This window comes from Anomaloglossus baeobatrachus, chromosome 6 (genome assembly GCF_048569485.1).
Source record: "Anomaloglossus baeobatrachus isolate aAnoBae1 chromosome 6, aAnoBae1.hap1, whole genome shotgun sequence".
Lineage (NCBI taxonomy): Eukaryota > Metazoa > Chordata > Amphibia > Anura > Aromobatidae > Anomaloglossus > Anomaloglossus baeobatrachus.
Window position 1 is genome coordinate 547,217,872 of NC_134358.1, and position 20,513 is coordinate 547,238,384.

Below are 20,513 nucleotides of genomic sequence, written 5' to 3' on the forward strand. Positions count from 1 at the left end.
GTGTCTGGCACTGTTATGGGGGACACTGGTTGATTCTACTATGGGAGTGGGAAAAGACTATGTGGCTGACACTGTTATACAGGGGCACGGTGTGGCTAGCACAGTTATGGTGGGCACTGTTAATACACTATCAATATGCCATAAATGTCTTGAATGGGAATACCCTCCTAGATTTTGCTGCGGCTCTAGGGAATTGCCCCCAACAATGTCATTTTCCATCACCATTTACCTTGGTCTCCAGGTTGAGGAGGTGCAGCCCTTTATTATTCACACCCACATACACCCGGATGACCTTGTGACTGCTGGAAGTCGCCTTGGTGAATATCTGTCCCGTGAAAAAGGCGGCTCCGTAGGTGGGAATATCCCAGCAGTTCTGCAGGAACATGCGCTGGAGATGGTGCATTTCCTTGCTCACCCCTTCACTTGTACTCAGACTCTGCAGTGGACATAATATAGACAATGGTCAGAATGAGCACAGCGACCACTACAGGCGAAATGTAGTATTACATGAGGTCACAAAAATAAACATGGGAGAGGCGGATTCCTCTCGAGTACCTTGCACTGTGCACTGGCGGGCTCCCTTGCTGTACGCACTGGTGGGCTCAATTGCTGTACGCACTGGTGGGCTCAATTGCTGTACGCACTGGTGGGCTGAATTGCTCTACGCACTGGTGGGCTCAATTGCTCTACGCACTGGTGGGCTCAATTGCTCTACGCACTGGTGGGCTCAATTGCTCTACGCACTGGTGGGCTCAATTGCTCTACGCACTGGTGGGCTCAATTGCTCTACGCACTGGTGGGCTCAATTGCTCTACGCACTGGCGGGCTCAATTGCTCTACGCACTGGCGGGCTCAATTGCTCTACGCACTGGCGGGCTCAATTGCTCTACGCACTGGCGGGCTCAATTGCTCTACGCACTGGCGGGCTCAATTGCTCTACGCACTGGCGGGCTCAATTGCTCTACGCACTGGCGGGCTCAATTGCTCTACGCACTGGCGGGCTCAATTGCTCTACGCACTGGCGGGCTCAATTGCTCTACGCACTGGCGGGCTCAATTGCTCTACGCACTGGCGGGCTCAATTGCTCTACGCACTGGCGGGCTCAATTGCTCTACGCACTGGCGGGCTCAATTGCTCTACGCACTGGCGGGCTCAATTGCTCTACGCACTGGCGGGCTCAATTGCTCTACGCACTGGCGGGCTCAATTGCTCTACGCACTGGCGGGCTCAATTGCTCTACGCACTGGCGGGCTCAATTGCTCTACGCACTGGCGGGCTCAATTGCTCTACGCACTGGCGGGCTCAATTGCTCTACGCACTGGCGGGCTCAATTGCTCTACGCACTGGCGGGCTCAATTGCTCTACGCACTGGCGGGCTCAATTGCTCTACGCACTGGCGGGCTCAATTGCTCTACGCACTGGCGGGCTCAATTGCTCTACGCACTGGCGGGCTCAATTGCTCTACGCACTGGTGGGCTCAATTGCTCTACGCACTGGCGGGCTCCTTGCTCTACGTACTGGCGGGCTCCTTGCTCTACGCACTGGCGGGCTCCTTGCTCTACGCACTGGCGGGTTCCTTGCTCTACGCACTGGCGGGCTCCTTGCTCTACGCACTGGCGGGCTCCTTGCTCTACGCACTCGCGGGCTCCTTGCTCTACGCACTCGCGGGCTCCTTGCTCTCCGCACTCGTGGGCTCCTTGCTCTCCGCACTCGTGGGCTCCTTGCTCTCCGCACTCGTGGGCTCCTTGCTCTCCGCACTCGTGGGCTCCTTGCTCTCTGCACTGGCTCATATAGGGGAACCCTGCCTATCTGTAATGCCGCATATGACAGGCGATAAAACGTACAATTACCAGGTAATTTCCAACGACTGATGGCATCACGCAGCCTCACCTTGTACTCATGGAGGATGCGGCCGGTCCAGTGAGGGGCTTTACTCTTCACTTTGGTGATTGGAACAATAGACTTTAAATTTTCTTCACTGGAAAACAAAAAAAGCCCCAAAACATAATATCTTATATGACTGACAATACTGCGCTCTGTATACACCATTCTGGATATCCCATAATCACTGCCTCATGACCCCCACTAGATCTCCCATCAAGCTCTATATAGAGGCAGGGGAACATAGCATGGTGGAGGTCCTGTGACTGATGAGCGAGCAGCCACCAGCAGAACATTGGATGTGACCAGAGACTACTCACTTCATGAATCCTTGTTTGTGCTTCTTGCTCTCGTAGTTCCCATATACGATCTGCAGGAGGAGACTGGCCAGAGTGATCAGCTTCACGTCTGGGGCCGGGTAGAAACCTTTCAGGAGGTTGTATCGCGCCTCATCGAAAAGGATCAGAATGGAAAGAGGATCCTCAATCTGTGAAGACAATAAAGAAACACATAGAGAAGACCTGCGGGTCCTGACTACCGCTCCCACACGCATACAGTCATGGCCGAAAGTGTTGGTACCCTTGAAATTGTTCCAGAAAATAAAGTTCCTATAACCGTCCACAAGCTTCTTACTCCTCTCACCTGGAATCTCGGACTCTTCTTTATAAACTGCTCCAGGTCTCTCATATCTGAAGGAGTCTTCTCTTCTCCCAACAGCAATTTTAAGATCTCTCCACAGGCTTCAATGAGATTTAGATTTGGACTCATTGCTGCCACTTCAGAACTCTCCAGCACTTTGTTTCCATCCATTTCTGGGGGCTTCTTGAAGTGTTTGGGGTCATTGTCCTACAAGAAAACCCATGACCTATGACGCAAACCCAGATTTCTGAAACTGGGCACTACATTGCCATCCAAAATCCTTTGGTAGTCTTCAGATTCCTTGCACACAGTCAGGGCCTCCAGTGCCAGAGGCAGCAAAACATCTCTGACCTCCACCATATGTGACTGTAGGTCCTGTGTTCTTTTCTTTGTAGGCATCATTCTGTTTTTGGTGAACCGTAGAATGATATGCTTTACCAAAAAGCTCAATGTTGGTCTCATCTGGCCACAAGACGCTTTCCCAGAAAGATTTTGGTTACTCACATACATTTTGGCAAACTGCAGTCTTGCTTTTTAATATCTCTGTGTCAGCAGTGGGGTCCTCCTGTGTCTCTTCCATAGCGTTTCAATTAATTCAGATGTGGACGGATAGTTCTCGCTGGCAGTGATGCCCCTGAGTCTACAGGACAGCTTGAATTTCTTTGGAACTTGATTGGGGCTTATCCACCTTCTGGACTATCCTGCGTTGCAACCTTTCATCAGTTTTTCTTTGCCGTCCACATCCAGAGAGATTAGCTACAGCGCCATGGGTGGTAAACTTCTTGATTATGTTGCACCCCGTGGACAAAGGAACATAAAGATCTCTGGAGATGGACTTGTAACCTTGAGATTGTTGATATTTTTCAACAATTTTGGTTCTGCAGTCCTCATACAGTTGTCTTCTCTTCTTTTCTCCATGCTTAGTGTGGCACACACAGACACACAATGCAAAGATTCAGTCAACTTCTCCCCTTTTTATCTGGATTCATGCGTGATTTTCATATTGCCCACACCTGTTACTTGCCACAAGTGAGTGTGAATGAGCATCACATGCTTGAAACTAAGTTGTTTACCTACAATGTTGGAAAGGTGCCAACAATTTTGAGGGTTTGTTTGAAATTATGTCCAATTTTCCTTTTCTCTTTGTGTAGTTCCAGTACATACAAAGGAAGTAAAAGTGTATAACACACATGTGTAATTCCAATCATTTTCTGGAAGAATTTTCTGGGTGCCAACACTTTCAGATATGACTGTAGGAATAAAATACTGAGTAATACTGAATCAAATCGTATAGAGATCCAACAGATCCCATATACAATGTTTTGAATGTAATGATAAACGTCTCTATTACTAATGACCGTTTTGGACTTCTGGCAGGTTCTCCACCACGTCTAACCTAATATGTGCTAGACGGTTCGATGGGCGGCCAAATACGTAGTATCTGGAATGTGCACCCACTACCCCTAATAGGAGAGCGCTGAGTCCGGCCGATACGAGGAATGGAGGAGACCTGCTCTCTCTCACCTTTTTCTCTACGTCCAGTGGTAGCTTTACATCCCTGCGGAGGAAGAGCTGCGGGGTCTCTCTCTGGGGGTCCAGGTTGGTGAGTTCAGTCACGATCTCGGCCCAGTCTCTGATGTGCTGTAAGGGCTTGTGAAACGGCTTCAGCTGTAGACCTTAAACATGAACGTAGCGCAGTACAGAAATCAGAGACTCCATAATAAACCAGTAACAATTTTTGAAGCCAATACATTTATTTTCTTAAAATTCCTTAAAACACATATATTTGGGGCCAAAAATCATTCTTGGAATTGGTTTTCATTAAAAATGCTGCTCCATTTGGCTTTTACAAGCTCTTTATTTTCCTGCACAATCAACTTTGATGTGGTCTGTGGTCATAAATCAATTGAGAGGAGTGAAATAAAAAAAGAGTTATAGACTCTCCTTTCCAGACCATCAGAATGAGCTTACTGATCGATGCTCAGTGAACTCACTCTACAGCCAAACAGAAGTCAAACATTGCACAATTTGTAATAGTATTCAAATGTAAAAATGACTCTAAGCCCCAAATGCATGCATTTAAGGAAAAAATAATAAAAAAAAATAAAAAATAATATACATACACACACACACACAGTACAGACCAAAAGTTTGGACACACCTTCTCATCTCTAGAACAACTGTTAAGAGGCGACTTTGTGCAGCAGCCTTCATGGTAAAATAGCTGCTAGGAAACCACTGCTAAGGACAGGCAACAAGCAGAAGAGATTTGTTTGGGCTAAAGAACACAAGGAATGGACATTAGACAAGTGGAAATCTGTGCTTTGGTCTGAGGAGTCCAAATTTGAGATCTCTGAATCCAACCACCGTGTCTTTGTAGAAAAGGTGAACGGATGGACTCTACATGGCTGGTTCCCACCGTGAAGCATGGAGGAGGAGGTGTGAGGGTGTGGGGGTGCTTTGCTGCTGACACTGTTGGGGATATATTCACAATTGAAGGCATACTGAACCAGCATGGCTACCACAGCATCTTGCAGCGGCGTGCTATTCCATCCGGTTTGCGTTTAGTTGGACCATCATTTATTTTTCAACAGGAGAATGACCACAAACACACCTCCAGGCTGTGTAAGGGCTATATGACTAAGAAGGAGAGTGATGGGGTGCTACGCCAGATGACCTGGTCTCCACAGTCACCAGACCTGAACCCAATCGAGATAGTTTGGGGTGAGCTGGACCACAGAGTGAAGGCAAAAGGGCCAACAAGTGCTACACATCTCTGGGAACTCCTTCAAGACTGTTGGAAAACCATTTCCGGTGACTACCTCTTGAAGCTCATCAAGAGAATGCCAAGAGTGTGCAAAGCAGTAATCAAAGCAAAAGGTGGCTACTTTGAAGAACTTAGAATATAAGACATATTTTCAGTTGTTTCACACTTTTTTAAGTATTTCATCCCACATGTTTTCATTCATAGTTTTGATGTCTTCAATGTGAATCTACAATTTTTAGAGTCATGAAAATAAAGAAAACTCTTTGAATGAGATGGTGTGTCCAAACTTTTGGTCTGTACTGTATAATATATATGACCTACTTGACAAGTGTACATATAACAGTGTCCTTACTGATATTCTCTGAGCAGATCCAAATAGCAAAAAACTGCTGAGTCTCCTGGGAAAGCCGCATCCCCTCCATAATCTGCTGCACCGTCGTGTTATTTCCGTGCTTCAACTCCACCGATCGGTACGAGCTGTCCATGCGATAGATGCGAACCTTTTCATACTGATGTGAGGGAAAAACACAAATAGATAGAACTACATCATATCATACCTGGGGGTCACCAGGTTAATATAGGGATAAAAAAAAAAAAAAAAAAAAAAAAAAAATGTATACCCCATTATAATATATATAGAGATATATATAGATATGTGTCTGTAAAGCTGTCCCAGAAAGAAAAAACATATATAATAATAATAATAATAATAACAACAATAAAAAAATAATAATAATATCGTAAAATAAAAATAATGAAATAAAATAAAAAATAAAATAAGGTATTTTTTTGCTATTTTACATTTTAATTTATTTTACTATTTACATTATTTTTTACTATATACTTAATTTTATTGTAATAAAACACACTAAAATAAAAAAATATAGTAGAAAATAAAATAGTACAATAAAAATAAAATACAATATAATAAAAAAATAAAATATAAAAAAATAAATGAAAAAATATAGTAAAATATAATAAAATAAAAATAAAATAAAAAAATAATGAAAAAAATAAAAAAAATAGTAAAATATAATAAAATAAAAAAATAAAATAATCAAATAAAATAATAAAATAAAATAAAAAATAAAAATAAAATAATAAATTAAATATATAATCATAATAATAAAATTAATTAAAAATAAAATGACAGACAGAGACAGAGACAGACAGACAAATCCTAGATTGGGAAATTATACTGGAAAAAAATTGTTTTCGTTTTGCAGCTGTAAAATTTATGACGTACAGTAAACTTTATGGCGTTTTGATATAAAACCCTTATGTTATATATTGTATATAAAAAAAGTTTATTACAAAATTAAAACAAAACATTTTTAAACTTATTCTAGCCCAAAAGATGAGAAAGGAACATTTTCTGGAGCCCTGTGAATATGTTGGGAGCTATCCTGATACACCTAACACAGGCCTCAAACATAATATGAACAGCACCTCAAAATGCTTTATATGAAGGTAGTATGTGATTTATCACAGTGCACAATATCTACAATAAAGCTTGCACTGATGAGCCTGACACAGCGGATAGTTGTCTGCTCCAGAATCTCAGAAATAATATACTCCCAAGATATAATGCACACATATTAGAAGCTGAAAGTCTGTCCATCGGCAGCCACCACTAGGGGGCGCTCACCGAAGACAGATTTCTTATTCACCACAATGTATAAATCTGTATACAGCAAGTTGTAGCAACACACAGGGGTCCTATAAATATTGGTTTAGTAGCCAAATTAACAAGAAATATACATTAAAAATAAAAGTTTCTAAACACTGGGTAATTCCAATAATTTACTCTTTTTTTTATCCCTTTCAAACATACAGGCTTATTAAGGGAATTCTTCAGCAGCTCGGTCGTCTCCTCCCATTTATTCTGCTTGTTTTCTTCACATATATCCAAGGGGGATCTTCCTTGTTGGTCTGTTATATGCTGAAAAAAAAACATTCAAGTGAACATTAAAATACATGTAATCCCAGGTGTCAGCACCATCGGTGCGTATCAGTGCTCCATTATAGCCCATTCGTAATTGTAAGGCAAAATTAAAAACTAGTTCAACCATATTAGAAAGCTCACAGCAGCACAGAGTATTTTAGGTCATTGCCATGTCAGTGGAGATTTTTTTTATGCTAGAATAAACAGAGCAGTTATTTGCTCCTTAACCCATTTGTCATATGGGCGCAGGGGATATCCAGAGTAGGCTCAGAAGCTGAGCCTGCGCCATAAACTACAGATGCTGGCTGTATTATACAGCCGAAACCTTTGTTGCTTTTTCTATACAGTCCAATACATGAGAATATAAAATTATTTAACCTGTCGTACGGTAAACGGTGTAAAGAAAAGAATGAAACAAGTGACCAAAATTTGGGGCATTTTCTTCTGCCAATTACCCGGTCTGTCTCTGGGTGATTGAGGAGAATCTGGACAATTTCAGCATGGCCGCCTCCGGCTGCGAAGTGAAGTGGTGAGCTCAGCTGTCCGTTCAGCAGGTTTGGGTTGCATTTCCCATTGTCCAGTAACATGCTGGTCGCCTCCACCTTCCCATACCTTGTCAAGAACAAAGATGGAGAATTAATCACTGAGGTGGAGTAATCAAGTCCTTAAGTCCCAGAGAGGGGTCATTTAACATTTCTAGCATTGGAACCCTATGGAGCTCGAAATTTCTGGGACTTTTAGTGTTAAAGATAAACTGGATAAAAGAGTACAGGATTCCAATATGTAGATTTTTGGTACTCACCGTAAAATCTGTTTCTCATTAGTCTTCATGGGGGGGGACACAGAACCATGGGAATATTTTGCTGCCACCTGGAGGCTGACACTGATATTACATAGCATAAGAAAACTATCTCCTCTCCATAATTTGGTCACTGACCTCCTCTATTAAGTACGAAAGCAGTAGAAGAAGCAAACAGAAAAAGAAATAAAGCATAAGGAAAAGAAATTACCCTAACGTACAACATAAAAACATATAAAAGGGAGCTGTGTCCCCCAATGATGACTAACAAGAAACAGATTTTACTGTGAGTACCAAAAATCTACATTTCTCAGTCACTTCATTGGGGGACACAAAATCATGGGACGTCTAAAAGATGTCCTTGAGGTGGGAAAGGTCAAAAAGATAAATATTCTGTTGAAATCACAGAACTTACTGGTGGAAACTTGAGCAACTGCTGCCTGTGCAATCTTCCTACTCAAGCTTGTATCTGCAGAAGCAAAGGTATGGACCCTGGAAAATTTCAAAAAGGTATGTATTGATGCCCAGCTAGATGCTTTAGGGCTGAGGCCTGATGAGAAACCACCCAGGAAGTGCCCACTGCCCGAGTAGAATGCGCCCTGATTCTAAATGGGGAGCCATGTTCTTTAATGTATAAGCCTGGACAATGGTTGCTTTGATCCAGCGAGAAATAGCTGCTTTGGAAACAGCCTGACCCTTGCGGGGCCCATTTGGTAGAACAAACAAGGGATCGGACCATCTAAAGTAGGTGGTGGCCAACAAATAATAATGTACGGCCCTAACCACAACTTGACTGTGCAGTCTCTTGTCTCTCTGATCTTCTTGAGAGGCCTGGGAAGAAGAGGAAGAGGTTTGGAAGTGAGAAGAGTGATGACACCAACCTCCTAGGGTCTTGAGATCTTGTAAAAAACCTTGGCACTTTGTGGTTTAGCCTGGAAGCCATCAATGAAGGCAAATCTGACTGAGCACTTTTGGGTGAAAGGCCCACTCTCCCAGGTCTATCTACTGATGGCTGAGGAAGTCCACCGTTTAATTGTCTACCCTGAAAATGTCAGAAGAATCCTGTCTTCTGCCAACTCCAGAATCTTTGTCACCTCCAACATGGCAGAATGACTTCTTGCCCCCTCCCCCTCCATGATGGTTGATATATGCTACAACTGTGGCATTGTCTGAGTGAATCCTGATTGGTAGCCCTTGAAGTAGATGATGCCAATGAAGAAGAGCTCGATGGATCACCCTGAGCTCTAAAAGCTTCTCCTGACAGTTCTACATTCCTTGTGTTGAGATGCGGTGAAAAACTGCCTCCTATCTGGAGAAATTGGCATCTATGGTCAGAATCTGCCATTGATTGGGGCGAAAGGAGCGACCTTGAAACAGCGGAAAGGAAGCCAACCCAACCACCACCAGAGGGTCAGACGGCATTGAAGTAGATGGCGAATAGGCTGATCTGGGGACTCTAACAACCTTAGTTCTCTAGAAGAGTGTTGTGCAATTGGCTTGAATGGAACTGCCCAAAAGGGACCGCTTTGCATGATGCCAACATGCGACCTAAAACCCTCATATAGGACCGGAGAAAATGCTTGCCTGGACGTCTGGCTGGAGAAATGCAGAACCATCTTTTCCTCTGGAAGAAAGACAGACCCTCGAGACATGTTGAAGAACACGCCCAGAAAGAGAAGCTTCTGAGTGGGACTTAGTGTGGATTTTGTCTGGTTGATAATCCACCCGAACTGGTCTAGGGTGCGTGAAAGGATTTGCAAGCTCTCTAAATTCTGAGATTGGGTGAGAGCTGACCAGAATGTCATCCAGATAGAGTATCACTACTATACCACTGGAGAGGAGGAACGCCACAATTGGTGCCAGAATATTCGTAAACATTCTGGGCAATGAGGCTAACCTGAAAGATAGAGCAGTAAGCTGATATGATCCTGGCTGATCTCAAACTGCTGGTACCGCCGAAGAGCCGAAAATATCAGCACATGCAGGTAAGAGTCCGGAATATCAATTGATGATAGAAACTTGCCGTTTTCTATGGATGCAAAAATAGAACAGAGAAACTTCATCTTGAAATGCTTTAACTGCACCCACCTGTTTAGACACTTTAGATACAGAATGGGCCGCACTGAACCGCTCTTCTTGGGGATAACGAAAAGATTTGAATACAAATTCTGAACCATTCTAAGGGGGGACCCTTACAATGACCCGTGCCTGAAGCAGGGAAGCTATAGCCCCCAGTGATTACCGGATCTTACGCTCTGGGACGGGACCTGGAATATCGGTCTCACGAAATGGACGAGAACTCTATACTGTAACCTGAAAATAATGACTGACACAAAGGTCGATGATGACCCACAACCATACTACCTGAAAAATAAGGAGGCGACCACACACCCAGGAAGTATTTCCTAGTGGGAGCTGCCTGATATGCCTCAACCTTTCAAATGCTTTGAGGACTGGAGGCCTTGCCTTCGGGTCCAGAAGGAGGTACAGCGGGCACAAATGTAAAGGGAGCTTTTCTAGCTCCCTGAGATGCACAGGATCTACCCTGGCGAGTGTGTACCTCTGGAGCTAGGTAAAAGGGATGGACCCACAAAGTGCCTCCAAAATGGCCAGCTGGTCTTCCCCTCAGGCTGAAGAGTACACTTACAGCCCGTAGCATCTGCAATGATCTTATCCACCTTGGAACCAAAGAGGTGAGACCCCTGAAAAGGCAGTCTCATGAGAGACTTCTTTGAAGCCAAATCGGCCCTCTAGACCACATCAACGGATGCAGAATATAAATATTTAGCTGACCGCATGATCTAGTCCACTATTTCAGCCAATTCTAGCTCTTGCGAACTAGCTAAGAGGTGGGTGAATAGCCGAAGCTGACACGGCCTTAGCCACCCAAGTGGCAAAGAAGGCCGGATAAAGGAACCCGCCTGAAAGGCGGACTTAGCCACAGACTCAATGCATTTGTCTATAAGATCCTTCAATGCAGCCACCTCACCAAGGGGCAAGTTAGTGGTTCTATAGTGGGGGGATACAGGAGTGGAGTGGACCAAGATACTACCAGCACAGCTGGGAAAGAGTACAACACCTCCATGCGACTTCTGAAATTGTTTGTCCATGGGTTCCCGGGCTCTCTGCAATCCGCAAAGGATTTCAGCATACGCTTGCCTCTCCTAAAAAAAAACCCTGCTTCATTAGGTGAACTGGAGGGTCTGACTCGCTACCAGAGTCGGCCAGAGCTCCTTGGGTGGCTGAAGTCACACGGGGTCAATCCACAGAAGTAACCAGGGTCTCAGACACCCTAGATAGTGCTGCGACAGCTTGAGGAAAATCTCGAGCCCAGAGAAGGGGAGACGTTCTTTCGTCTGACTCCACTGGGGTCTCTTCAGGGCAGGCATCTGCAAGGAGGGAGGAGTACAGGCATCACAACAGAAGATAGAATGGCCAGAAGACTTATTACCACACACAGCACATGCATAATAAGTGCAATCTCTAGATTCGGACATCCTATAGCTAGAGAAGGGACGCGGCTGAGAAGCAGAGTATCAGCCACCAAGCAGAAACAGTTCTACCCAGACCACGATCCATTGAGCCTGCTGTCAAAAGGGAGACTTCAAAGCAGAACCCATGGTGAGACATCAAATCCAAGTGAACAGACGAGGTGCCACCGCCGGAAGGAGCTGAGGCTGGACCAGAAGGAGCAGGGCAAAGGACACGAGGGGCCAGGCAGAGCAGTGCTGGTCAGTCAGGCGAGACAGGCAACTGACGGGTGGGAGTCATGCACCAACAAATGGGAGTGCAATCACAGCCACCAAACCTGGAGAGTCTATCAATGCCGCTACACAACTCCCCCAACACTGCGTTGCAACCAGCAGCCAGGTACCTTGCCCCCCCCCCACCCTCTCTATCCCCGTACCTGACATACAGCAGGAATTTAGGAGGAGAAGGAGAGGCAAGAAAGAGGGGGAAGACCGTGCCGTCTTCTACTCCATGCACGCAATGTGGAGCGAATGGGCATGAGTCTTCTGGACCACCGCTCCCTACCTACTCAAGATCCCGCCGAACCGACGTGAGAGGATACAGACTGAAAGGCACAGACTGTACTGTTTGCCACCATGTGGGTGAAACGGGGGACACAATTACACTCTGCTACCCAGAAGACAAAGAATGAAAGAAAAGAAAAAAGATTAACAACATTTCAAATGAGTTTGGCACAGACCCTCGAGAAAAAGAGCTAGTTTTCGTAGGCTAGTTTCACATTTCCGTTGTTTTGCATCAGTCACATGCGTTGTTTGACGCATATGACTGATGCGTTGTACATGGATGACAAAGAAGAGAATTTATTGTCGGACTCCGTTGTGTGCGGGGGGCGGAGCGCGAGGGGGGTGGAGCTGAGCGGGGCTGTGGCGCTGAGGACGTCAGTGCTGCGGTCTGCATGGCTGGGGACAGGTAGGTGTGTGTGTGTATGTGTACACATGCGGAGTGCGGGAGGGGCGGAGCCGAGCAGGGAAGTGTCGGCCTCCCTGCACACGTAGCCAGGCTAAATATCGGGTAAGCAAAGCACTTTGCTTGGTTACCCGATATTTACCTTGGTTACCAGCTTACACCGCTTAGCGCTGGCTCCCTGCACACGTAACCAGGGTAAATATCAGGTAACTAACCAAAGCGCATTGCTTAGTAACCCGATGTGTATCCTGGTTACATGTGCAGGCAGCCAGAGTGAGCATGCGCAGCGAAATCCTACGGATTGCGCTGCTCAAAAAACGTTTCAGGCTGCGTTCCTTCTGCCCGGCGGTCAGTCGTTCCACGACTGATCAGTCGGGCGGAGGATGTAACTCAGCATCATCAGTCACAATCCGCCGCTCATACAAGTCTATGGGAACAACGGAATCCGCTAAACGGATTCTCCGTTGTTTACCAGAGCCGCGGATTGTGACTGATACAATTTAACGGAAGTGTGAACCTAGCCTTATGCTATGTAATATCAGTGTCAGCCTCCAGGTGGCAGCAGACTATCCTCATGTCTCTGTGTCTCCCAATTAACCAACAGAGAAAACAGGGTTGATTTCTGCAAGAAGCAGCGCCACACCTGTGTATGGGTTATTCCTGGTATTGCAGATCACTTAAAGAAATGGATCTGAGCTGCAATACCACACGCAACCTGCGATCAGGTGCGGCGCTGTTTTAGGAAAGTATTGAATAAATTATTTATGGAAGTTGCTCACCAGCATGCGTAATGTATGGGTGCCCACTGGTCATTGTCCAGCTGGTTGACGGAAAATCCTTCTTCTAGTAGTTTGCTCAGCAAGGTGCTGTCCCCTTCGCAGGCACTGCGGTGCAGTGGAAAGTCGTCAACCCACTGGCGCTCCCTAGTGAACAAATCCAGTAATTGCAGATTAGGAGTAAAATTGCCAGTAGTCTAATCATCGTAGAATGAAAAGTTTGTCAAATTATTCATATCCCAATATTTATTTATATTTACATTTTCAAGATCTCTGATTGCTTATTTTTTTGCAAAGTTTTCTTTTTTTTTTCTACATATGACCTTATTGTGAAAAAATATTAGTAATCTTGCAATTTTCACATTGGTCACTGGGATTTATTTCCTCTCTTTTCAGGAAGAGTTTTCAGCAGTTTTCCTATCAGCAAAGGCAGGATTAGAATGACTGATAACACAGTATCCGCCAATTATAATAGGTGATATCACAGCCGCTTCAGCTCCACTTAATGACTTTTGCACACGCTCATTAGACACGTCAAAACAAACTATAGGGTCAGAGTCAGTACATTGTGGCTAATGTACATGTGCATTTCCTGAAACAGGAAGTATGAAATAGATTGAGGGGCCAGTTTAAAAATGGCCAAATTTCTCATTTTCATTAAAAATGATGATTTTGATAAAAAAGAGAATTTTGTTTACTTACCGTAAATTCTTTTTCTTATAGTTCCGTATTGGGAGTCCCAGACAATGGGTGTATAGCTTCTGCCTCCGGAGGACACACAAAGTACTACACTCAAAAGTGTAGCTCCTCCCTCTGAGCTTATACACCCCCTGGAGAACCAGATCTAGCCAGTTTAGTGCAAAAGCTGAAGGAGAATAGCCACCCACAAGTAAAAACAGAGCAAGAACCGGAACAACCGGAGACTCTGTCCACGACAACAGCCGGTGATAACACGCGGAACAAGAAATTGCCAACAGGCAACATGGATTGTGCTGGGTCTCCCAATACGGAACTATAAGAAAAAGAATTTATGGTAAGTAAACAAAATTCTCTTTTTCTTTATCGTTCCTATGGGAGACCCAGACAATGGGACGTCTCAAAGCAGTCCATGGGTGAGAATAAACAGAAAAACTAAGAAGTAGGCGGAGCCTAACTTCACAAATGGGCGACAGCCGCCTGAAGGATGCGTCTGCCCAAGCTCGCATCTGCCGAAGCATGAGCATGCACTTGGTAGTGCTTTGAAAAGGTATGCAGGCTAGTCCAAGTGGCAGCCTGACAGACTTGCTGGGCCGTAGCCTGGTGCCTGAAAACCCAAGAGGCACCGAGAGCTATGGTCGAGTGTGCCTTGATCCCCGGCGGGGGAGGCACCTGAGAACACTGGTAGGCATCCGAAATGGTCGACCTAATCCAACGGGCTAAGGTCGGCTTAGAAGCAGGGAGGCCCTTGCGCCGACCTGTGGTTAGCACAAAAAGAGAGGTGCACCGCCTAAGAGCAGCGGTGCGAGACACATAGATCCGGAGAGCACGCACCAGATCCAGAGTATGCAACGCTTTTTCAAAGCGATGAACAGGAGCCGGACAAAAGGAAGGTAGGGTAATGTCCTGGTTAACGTGGAAAGGAGAGACCACCTTAGGAAGAAAGTCCGGAGTCGGACGGAGAACCACCTTGTCTTGATGAAAAACCAAAAAAGGTGACTCCGAAGAGAGCGCAGCCAAATCAGAGACTCTCCTGAGGGAAGTTATGGCCATTAGAAAGACCACTTTCTGTGAAAGACGAAACAAAGAAACCTCCCTAAGAGGCTCAAAGGGGGGTTTCTGCAAAACCGTGAGAACCAAATTGAGGTCCCAGGGATCCAAGGGCCGCCGGTAAGGCGGAATGATGTGAGACGCGCCCTGCAAGAAGGTGCGGACCTGAGCCAGCCGGGCGATACGCCGCTGGAACAGCACTGACAGAGCCGAGACTTGTCCCTTGAGAGAGTTGAGGGACAGTCCCAGCTGCAGACCGGACTGTAGAAAGGACAGAAGGGTCGGCAAGGAAAAACGCCAAGGAGGATGGCCGGAAGAGCGACACCAGGACAGGAAAATTTTCCAAGTCCTGTGATAGATCTTGGCAGAGGAAGACTTACGGGCCCGAGTCATAGTGGAGATGACCTCAGGGGGGATACCAGAAGCCGTCAAGATCCAGGACTCAAGAGCCACGCCGTCAATCTGAGAGCCGCAGAATTCTGGCGGAAAAACGGACCTTGTGAGAGAAGGTCTGGACGGTCCGGAAGATGCCACGGCACCTCTACGGACAGATGGAGCAGGTCTGGGTACCAAGCTTGCCTGGGCCAGTCCGGAGCAATGAGGATGACTCGACGGCCCTCCATTCTGATCTTGCGCAGAACTCTGGGCAAGAGAGCTAGAGGGGGAAACACGTAGGACAGACAAAACTGGGACCAGTCTTGAACCAGAGCGTCCGCGGCGAATGCCTGAGGATCGTGGGAGCGATCCACGTAAACCGGAACCTTGTTGTTGTGACGGGATGCCATTAGGTCCACGTCCGGAGTGCCCCACTTGCGGCAGATTGACTGAAACACTGCCGGATGCAGGAACCACTCGCCACTGTCCACGGTTTGACGGCTGAGATAATCTGCCTCCCAGTTTTCCACGCCTGGGATGTGGACTGCGGATATGGTGGACTTGTAGTCCTCCGTCCATTGAAGGATGCGTTGTACCTCCAACATTGCCAGGCGGCTGCGTGTCCCGCCTTGGTGATTGATGTAGGCAACCGCTGTCGCGTTGTCCGACTGGACTCGGATGTGCTTGCCCGCCAATAGGTGGTGAAAAGCTAGGAGAGCCAGAAGCACGGCTCTGGTTTCCAGCACATTGATCGAGAGGGCTGACTCGGACAGAGTCCAAGTGCCCTGCGCTCGGTGGTGGAGACATACCGCTCCCCAGCCGGATAGACTGGCATCCGTGGTGAGGATCACCCAGGACGGGGCCAGGAAGGAGCGCCCCTGAGACAGAGAGAGGGGCCGAAGCCACCACTGAAGAGAGCTCCTGGTCTGTGGCGACAGAGCCACTAACCTGTGCAAGGAGGAAGGCCGCTTGTCCCAACAGCGGAGAATGTCCAGCTGCAGTGGACGCAGATGGAACTGGGCAAAGGGAACAGCCTCCATTGACGCCACCATCTGACCCAGCACCTGCATCAGGTGCCTGATGGAATAACGCCGGGGCCTCAGCAGAGAGCGCACCGCCAGTTGGAGGGACTGCTGTTTGATTAAGGGCAACTTAACAAGTGCCGGCAGAGTCTCGAACTGCATCCCTAGGTACGTGAGCCTCTGAGTCGGAGTCAGAGTGGATTTGGGCAGATTGACAAGCCACCCGAATTGGGCTAGAGTGGCGAGAGTGAGCGCGACACTCCGCTGACAGTCTGCGCTGGATGAAGCCTTGACTAGAAGGTCGTCCAGGTAAGGAATCACTGCCAACCCCTGGAGGTGCAGAACCGCAACCACTGCTGCCATGACCTTGGTGAATACCCGAGGGGCCGTGGCTAACCCGAAGGGGAGAGCCACGAATTGGAAATGTTCCTCTCCGATTGCAAAACGTAGCCAACTCTGGTGTGAAACTGCAATTGGCACATGCAGATAGGCATCTCTGATGTCGATGGATGCCAGGAAATCCCCTTGGGCCATTGAGGCAATGACTGACCGCAGAGACTCCATGCGAAAATGCCGCACCTGAACATGCTTGTTGAGAAGCTTGAGATCCAGGATGGGCTGGAAGGAACCGTCCTTTTTGGGGACTAGGAAGAGATTCGAGTAGAAACCTCTGAACCGTTCCCGGGCGGGAACCGGTACAATTACTCCGTTGGCCTGCAAGGATGCCACGGCCTGAGAGAAGGCGGCGGCCTTGGAGCAGGGGGGAGTTGACAGAAAAAATCTGTTTGGCGGGCTGGAAAAGAATTCTATCCTGTAGCCGTGGGAGATGATATCCCGCACCCAATGATCGGAGACGTGTTGAAACCATGCGTCGCCAAAGTGGGAGAGCCTGCCACCGACTAAGGACGTTGCTGGCGCGGACAGATAGTCAAGAGGAGGCTGCCTTAGTGGCAGCAGCTCCTGCGGTCTTCTGTGGACGCGCTTTTGTGCGCCAGTTGGATTTTTGGTCCTTGGCTGAGTTAGTGGACGAGGCCGAGGGCTTAGAGGACGACCAGTTGGAGGAACAAAAGGAACGAAACCTCGACTGATTCCTACCCTGGACAGGTTTCCTGGTTTTGGTTTGTGGCATGGAAGTACTCTTCCCGCCAGTAGCTTCCTTAATAATTTCATCCAGCTGTTCACCGAACAGCTGGGACCCAGCAAAAGGGAGTCCAGCAAGGTACTTCTTTGAAGAAGCATCTGCCTTCCACTCTCGAAGACACAAGATCCTGCGGATAGCGAGGTAATTAGCGGAAGCCACCGCAGTGCGGTGAGAAGCCTCCAGCATGGCAGACATGGCATAGGATGAAAAAGCTGAAGCTTGGGAACTTAAGGTAACCATTTCGAGCATAGATTCCCTGGCGAGGGAATGCATCTCCTCTAGAGAAGCAGAGATGGCTTTGAGAGCCCACACTGCTGCAAAAGTCAGGGAGAACGAGGCCCCTGCCGCCTCATATACAGATTTGGCCAGAAGGTCAACATGGCGGTCAGTGGAATCCTTAAGAGAGGTGCCATCAGCCACCGATACAACGGTCCGGGCTGAGAGTCTAGACACCGGGGGGTCTACCTTTGGTGAATGAGCCCACTCCTTGACCACCTCAGGTGGAAAGGGAAAACGGTCATCAGAACCACGCTTTGGGAAGCGTTTGTCAGGACAGGCCCTAGGCTTGGTCACAGCGGCCTGAAAACTGGAGTGGTTAAAGAACACACTCTTTGTCCTCTTAGGCGAGGTAAACTGGTGCTTTTCTGCCAGAGAGGGTTGTTCCTCTGATACTGGCGGATTGAGATCCAGTACAGCAGGGGTGGGGAACCTTTTTACTGCCGGGGGCCATTTGGAATTTCCTACTAACCTTTGGGGGCCGCACAACATTATCAACTTGAAAAATAACCCAGCTATATTTGGTCAAACGATTAATTAACTCACCCCTACTGTGGAGGCAGGAGCTGCTTCTGTTTGGTGCGACTGTGATGTTCGGTGATATTGATCATCTTGTTTCTCACAGCTGCTTTTCTAGGTTTGTCTCGGTCTGGAGATGCTGGGGGCATATAGATCACAGGAGGGGCTGGGGTGCATAAATTACAGGAGACACTGGGAGTACACATCACAGGAGGGGCTGGGGCATATATATCAGTAGGGGGGCATGGACAGCCTTGGCTGTGGCACAGACAGCACTAGGTGGCTGCACGGACTGCACTAGGTGGCTGCACGGACTGCACTAGGTGGCTGCACGGACTGCACTAGGTGGCTGCACGGACTGCACTAGGTGGCTGCACGGACTGCACTAGGTGGCATCACTAGGGAGACACAGAAGTCTGGGGGAGCATAGACATCAACAGGAGGGCACAGACAGCAGTAGCAAGTTCAGAGCACTGGGGGGTACATAGTACTGAGGGGTGGCACACAGCACTGGGGAGCACGGACAGCATAAGGGGGCACAGACAGCACTGACCGTGGCATGGACAGCACTGGTGGCAGCATGGACAGCATTAGGTGGTGCGGACAGCACTGGGGGGGCATAGACATCACCCAAGGGGTACAGACAGCACTAGTGGAGCACACACAGTACTAGGGGGTACACACTGTACTAGGGGTGTACTCAACATTAGGGGGTACACACTGCATTAGGGGGTACACACAGCATTAGGGGGTACACACAGCATTAGGGGGTACACACAGCATTAGGGGGTACACACAGCACTGGGGGGTACACACAGCACTGGGGGGTACACACAGCACTGGAGGGGTACACACAGCACTGGAGGGGTACACACAACACTGGGGGGTACACACAGCATTAGGGGATACACACAGCATTAGGGGATACACACAGCACTGGGAGGTACACACAGTATTGGGGGGTACACACAGTACTGGGGGGTACACAGTACTGGGGGGTACACAGCATTAAGGGTACACAGCATTGAGGGGTACACACAGCACGAGGGAGTACACAGCACTTAGCGGGGGGGGGGCGGCAGCGATGGGTTGCGTACTCACAGTGAGGGGAAGGAGGAGTCACACACACAGCAGGTCCGGGAGGCTGGTAAATCTGCTGCAGCTCTTCTGTGACATATCGCAGCGTGCTGCTTACCCCGCCCACCAGAGCACACTAGCACAGGCCGGGGTTAAGCCTAGAATGTATGGGCTGCAGTCAGGTCCTGGAAGTCAGGATCTGGATAGAGCCCGTACATTCTAGCATCTACCCTCAAGGCATCAGGCAGTGAGATTTAAAGGGCCGTCAGCCGGGAAAAGCGCGGCTGCTGCCAGAGCACAGCGGTCCCTGGGAATGTGCCTGGGGGCCGCATAAAAAGTCGTCACGGGCCGTATACGGCCCGCGGGCCGGAGGTTCCCCACCCCTGCAGTACAGAATTAATAGAAGCAATCAAGTCACTAACATCTGAGTCACTTTCAGACAGATCAATGGGGCACATGGAGTTAGCCTCCGAGCCCCCTGTAAAGGCATCCTCCTCGTCCTGCGAGTCAGCTTCTGAAACAGAGCCGCGGGATGAGGAAGGAGAGGGAACCCTGCGTCTCCTCTTAGACGGACGGGGTCTGGGACCAGATGATGAATCCTCTGTGAGCTCCGGTCCTGAGAGAGCCCTAGCAGCAGAGGCACCCTGTGAAGGGGGCTGATGCATGTTCAGCAAAGTCCTGGACAGAAGTCCCATGGAGTCGGCAAAAGACTGGGAGATAGACCTAGAAAAGGATTCTACCCAAGCCGGGGGTTCAGCCACAGGAGCCGGAGCAGCCTGAGAGACCACTGGGGATGCGATTCCAGGCTGAGGCACCGCCAGGTTAGAGCAGGCATCACAATGTGGATAGGTGCTCGGTTCAGGCAGTAGGAGCTTACATGCAGTGCATACTGAATACAGCTTTGGAGCCTTGCTCCTCGTGTGAGACATGCTGCTGAAGTGGGGGCTCTAGAATGACCCCCAGAGAGTATATACAGAGGTCCACAACCAGAGGTTGTGGCTTACCAGACCGCTGGAGCGGTGTTGTGTGCCCTCCAGATCCCGAAGCCCGGACCCCCAAGCACCTCAGCAGGGATGCTGCAGACCAGTGCTGATCGCAGAGAAAACGCTGAGA

At 48.1% G+C, this 20,513-nt stretch overlaps 1 protein-coding gene across 3 annotated transcripts in view; it reads right to left on the reverse strand.

Annotated features, from left to right (window-relative positions):
• The window catches only part of KRIT1 (KRIT1 ankyrin repeat containing), a 68,132-nt gene that overhangs the window by 18,867 nt on the left and 28,752 nt on the right, over window positions 1–20,513 (reverse strand). For all 3 annotated transcript variants that reach the window (XM_075315638.1, XM_075315636.1, XM_075315637.1), the window contains exons 9-16: window positions 13,248–13,391; window positions 7,688–7,844; window positions 7,122–7,229; window positions 5,640–5,796; window positions 4,045–4,196; window positions 2,202–2,368; window positions 1,891–1,978; window positions 230–436 (exon numbers count right to left, since the gene is read on the reverse strand). In XM_075315638.1, coding sequence (XP_075171753.1) covers window positions 230–436; window positions 1,891–1,978; window positions 2,202–2,368; window positions 4,045–4,196; window positions 5,640–5,796; window positions 7,122–7,229; window positions 7,688–7,844; window positions 13,248–13,391 — 1,180 coding nt within the window. The remainder of the gene's footprint in view (window positions 1–229; window positions 437–1,890; window positions 1,979–2,201; window positions 2,369–4,044; window positions 4,197–5,639; window positions 5,797–7,121; window positions 7,230–7,687; window positions 7,845–13,247; window positions 13,392–20,513) is intronic.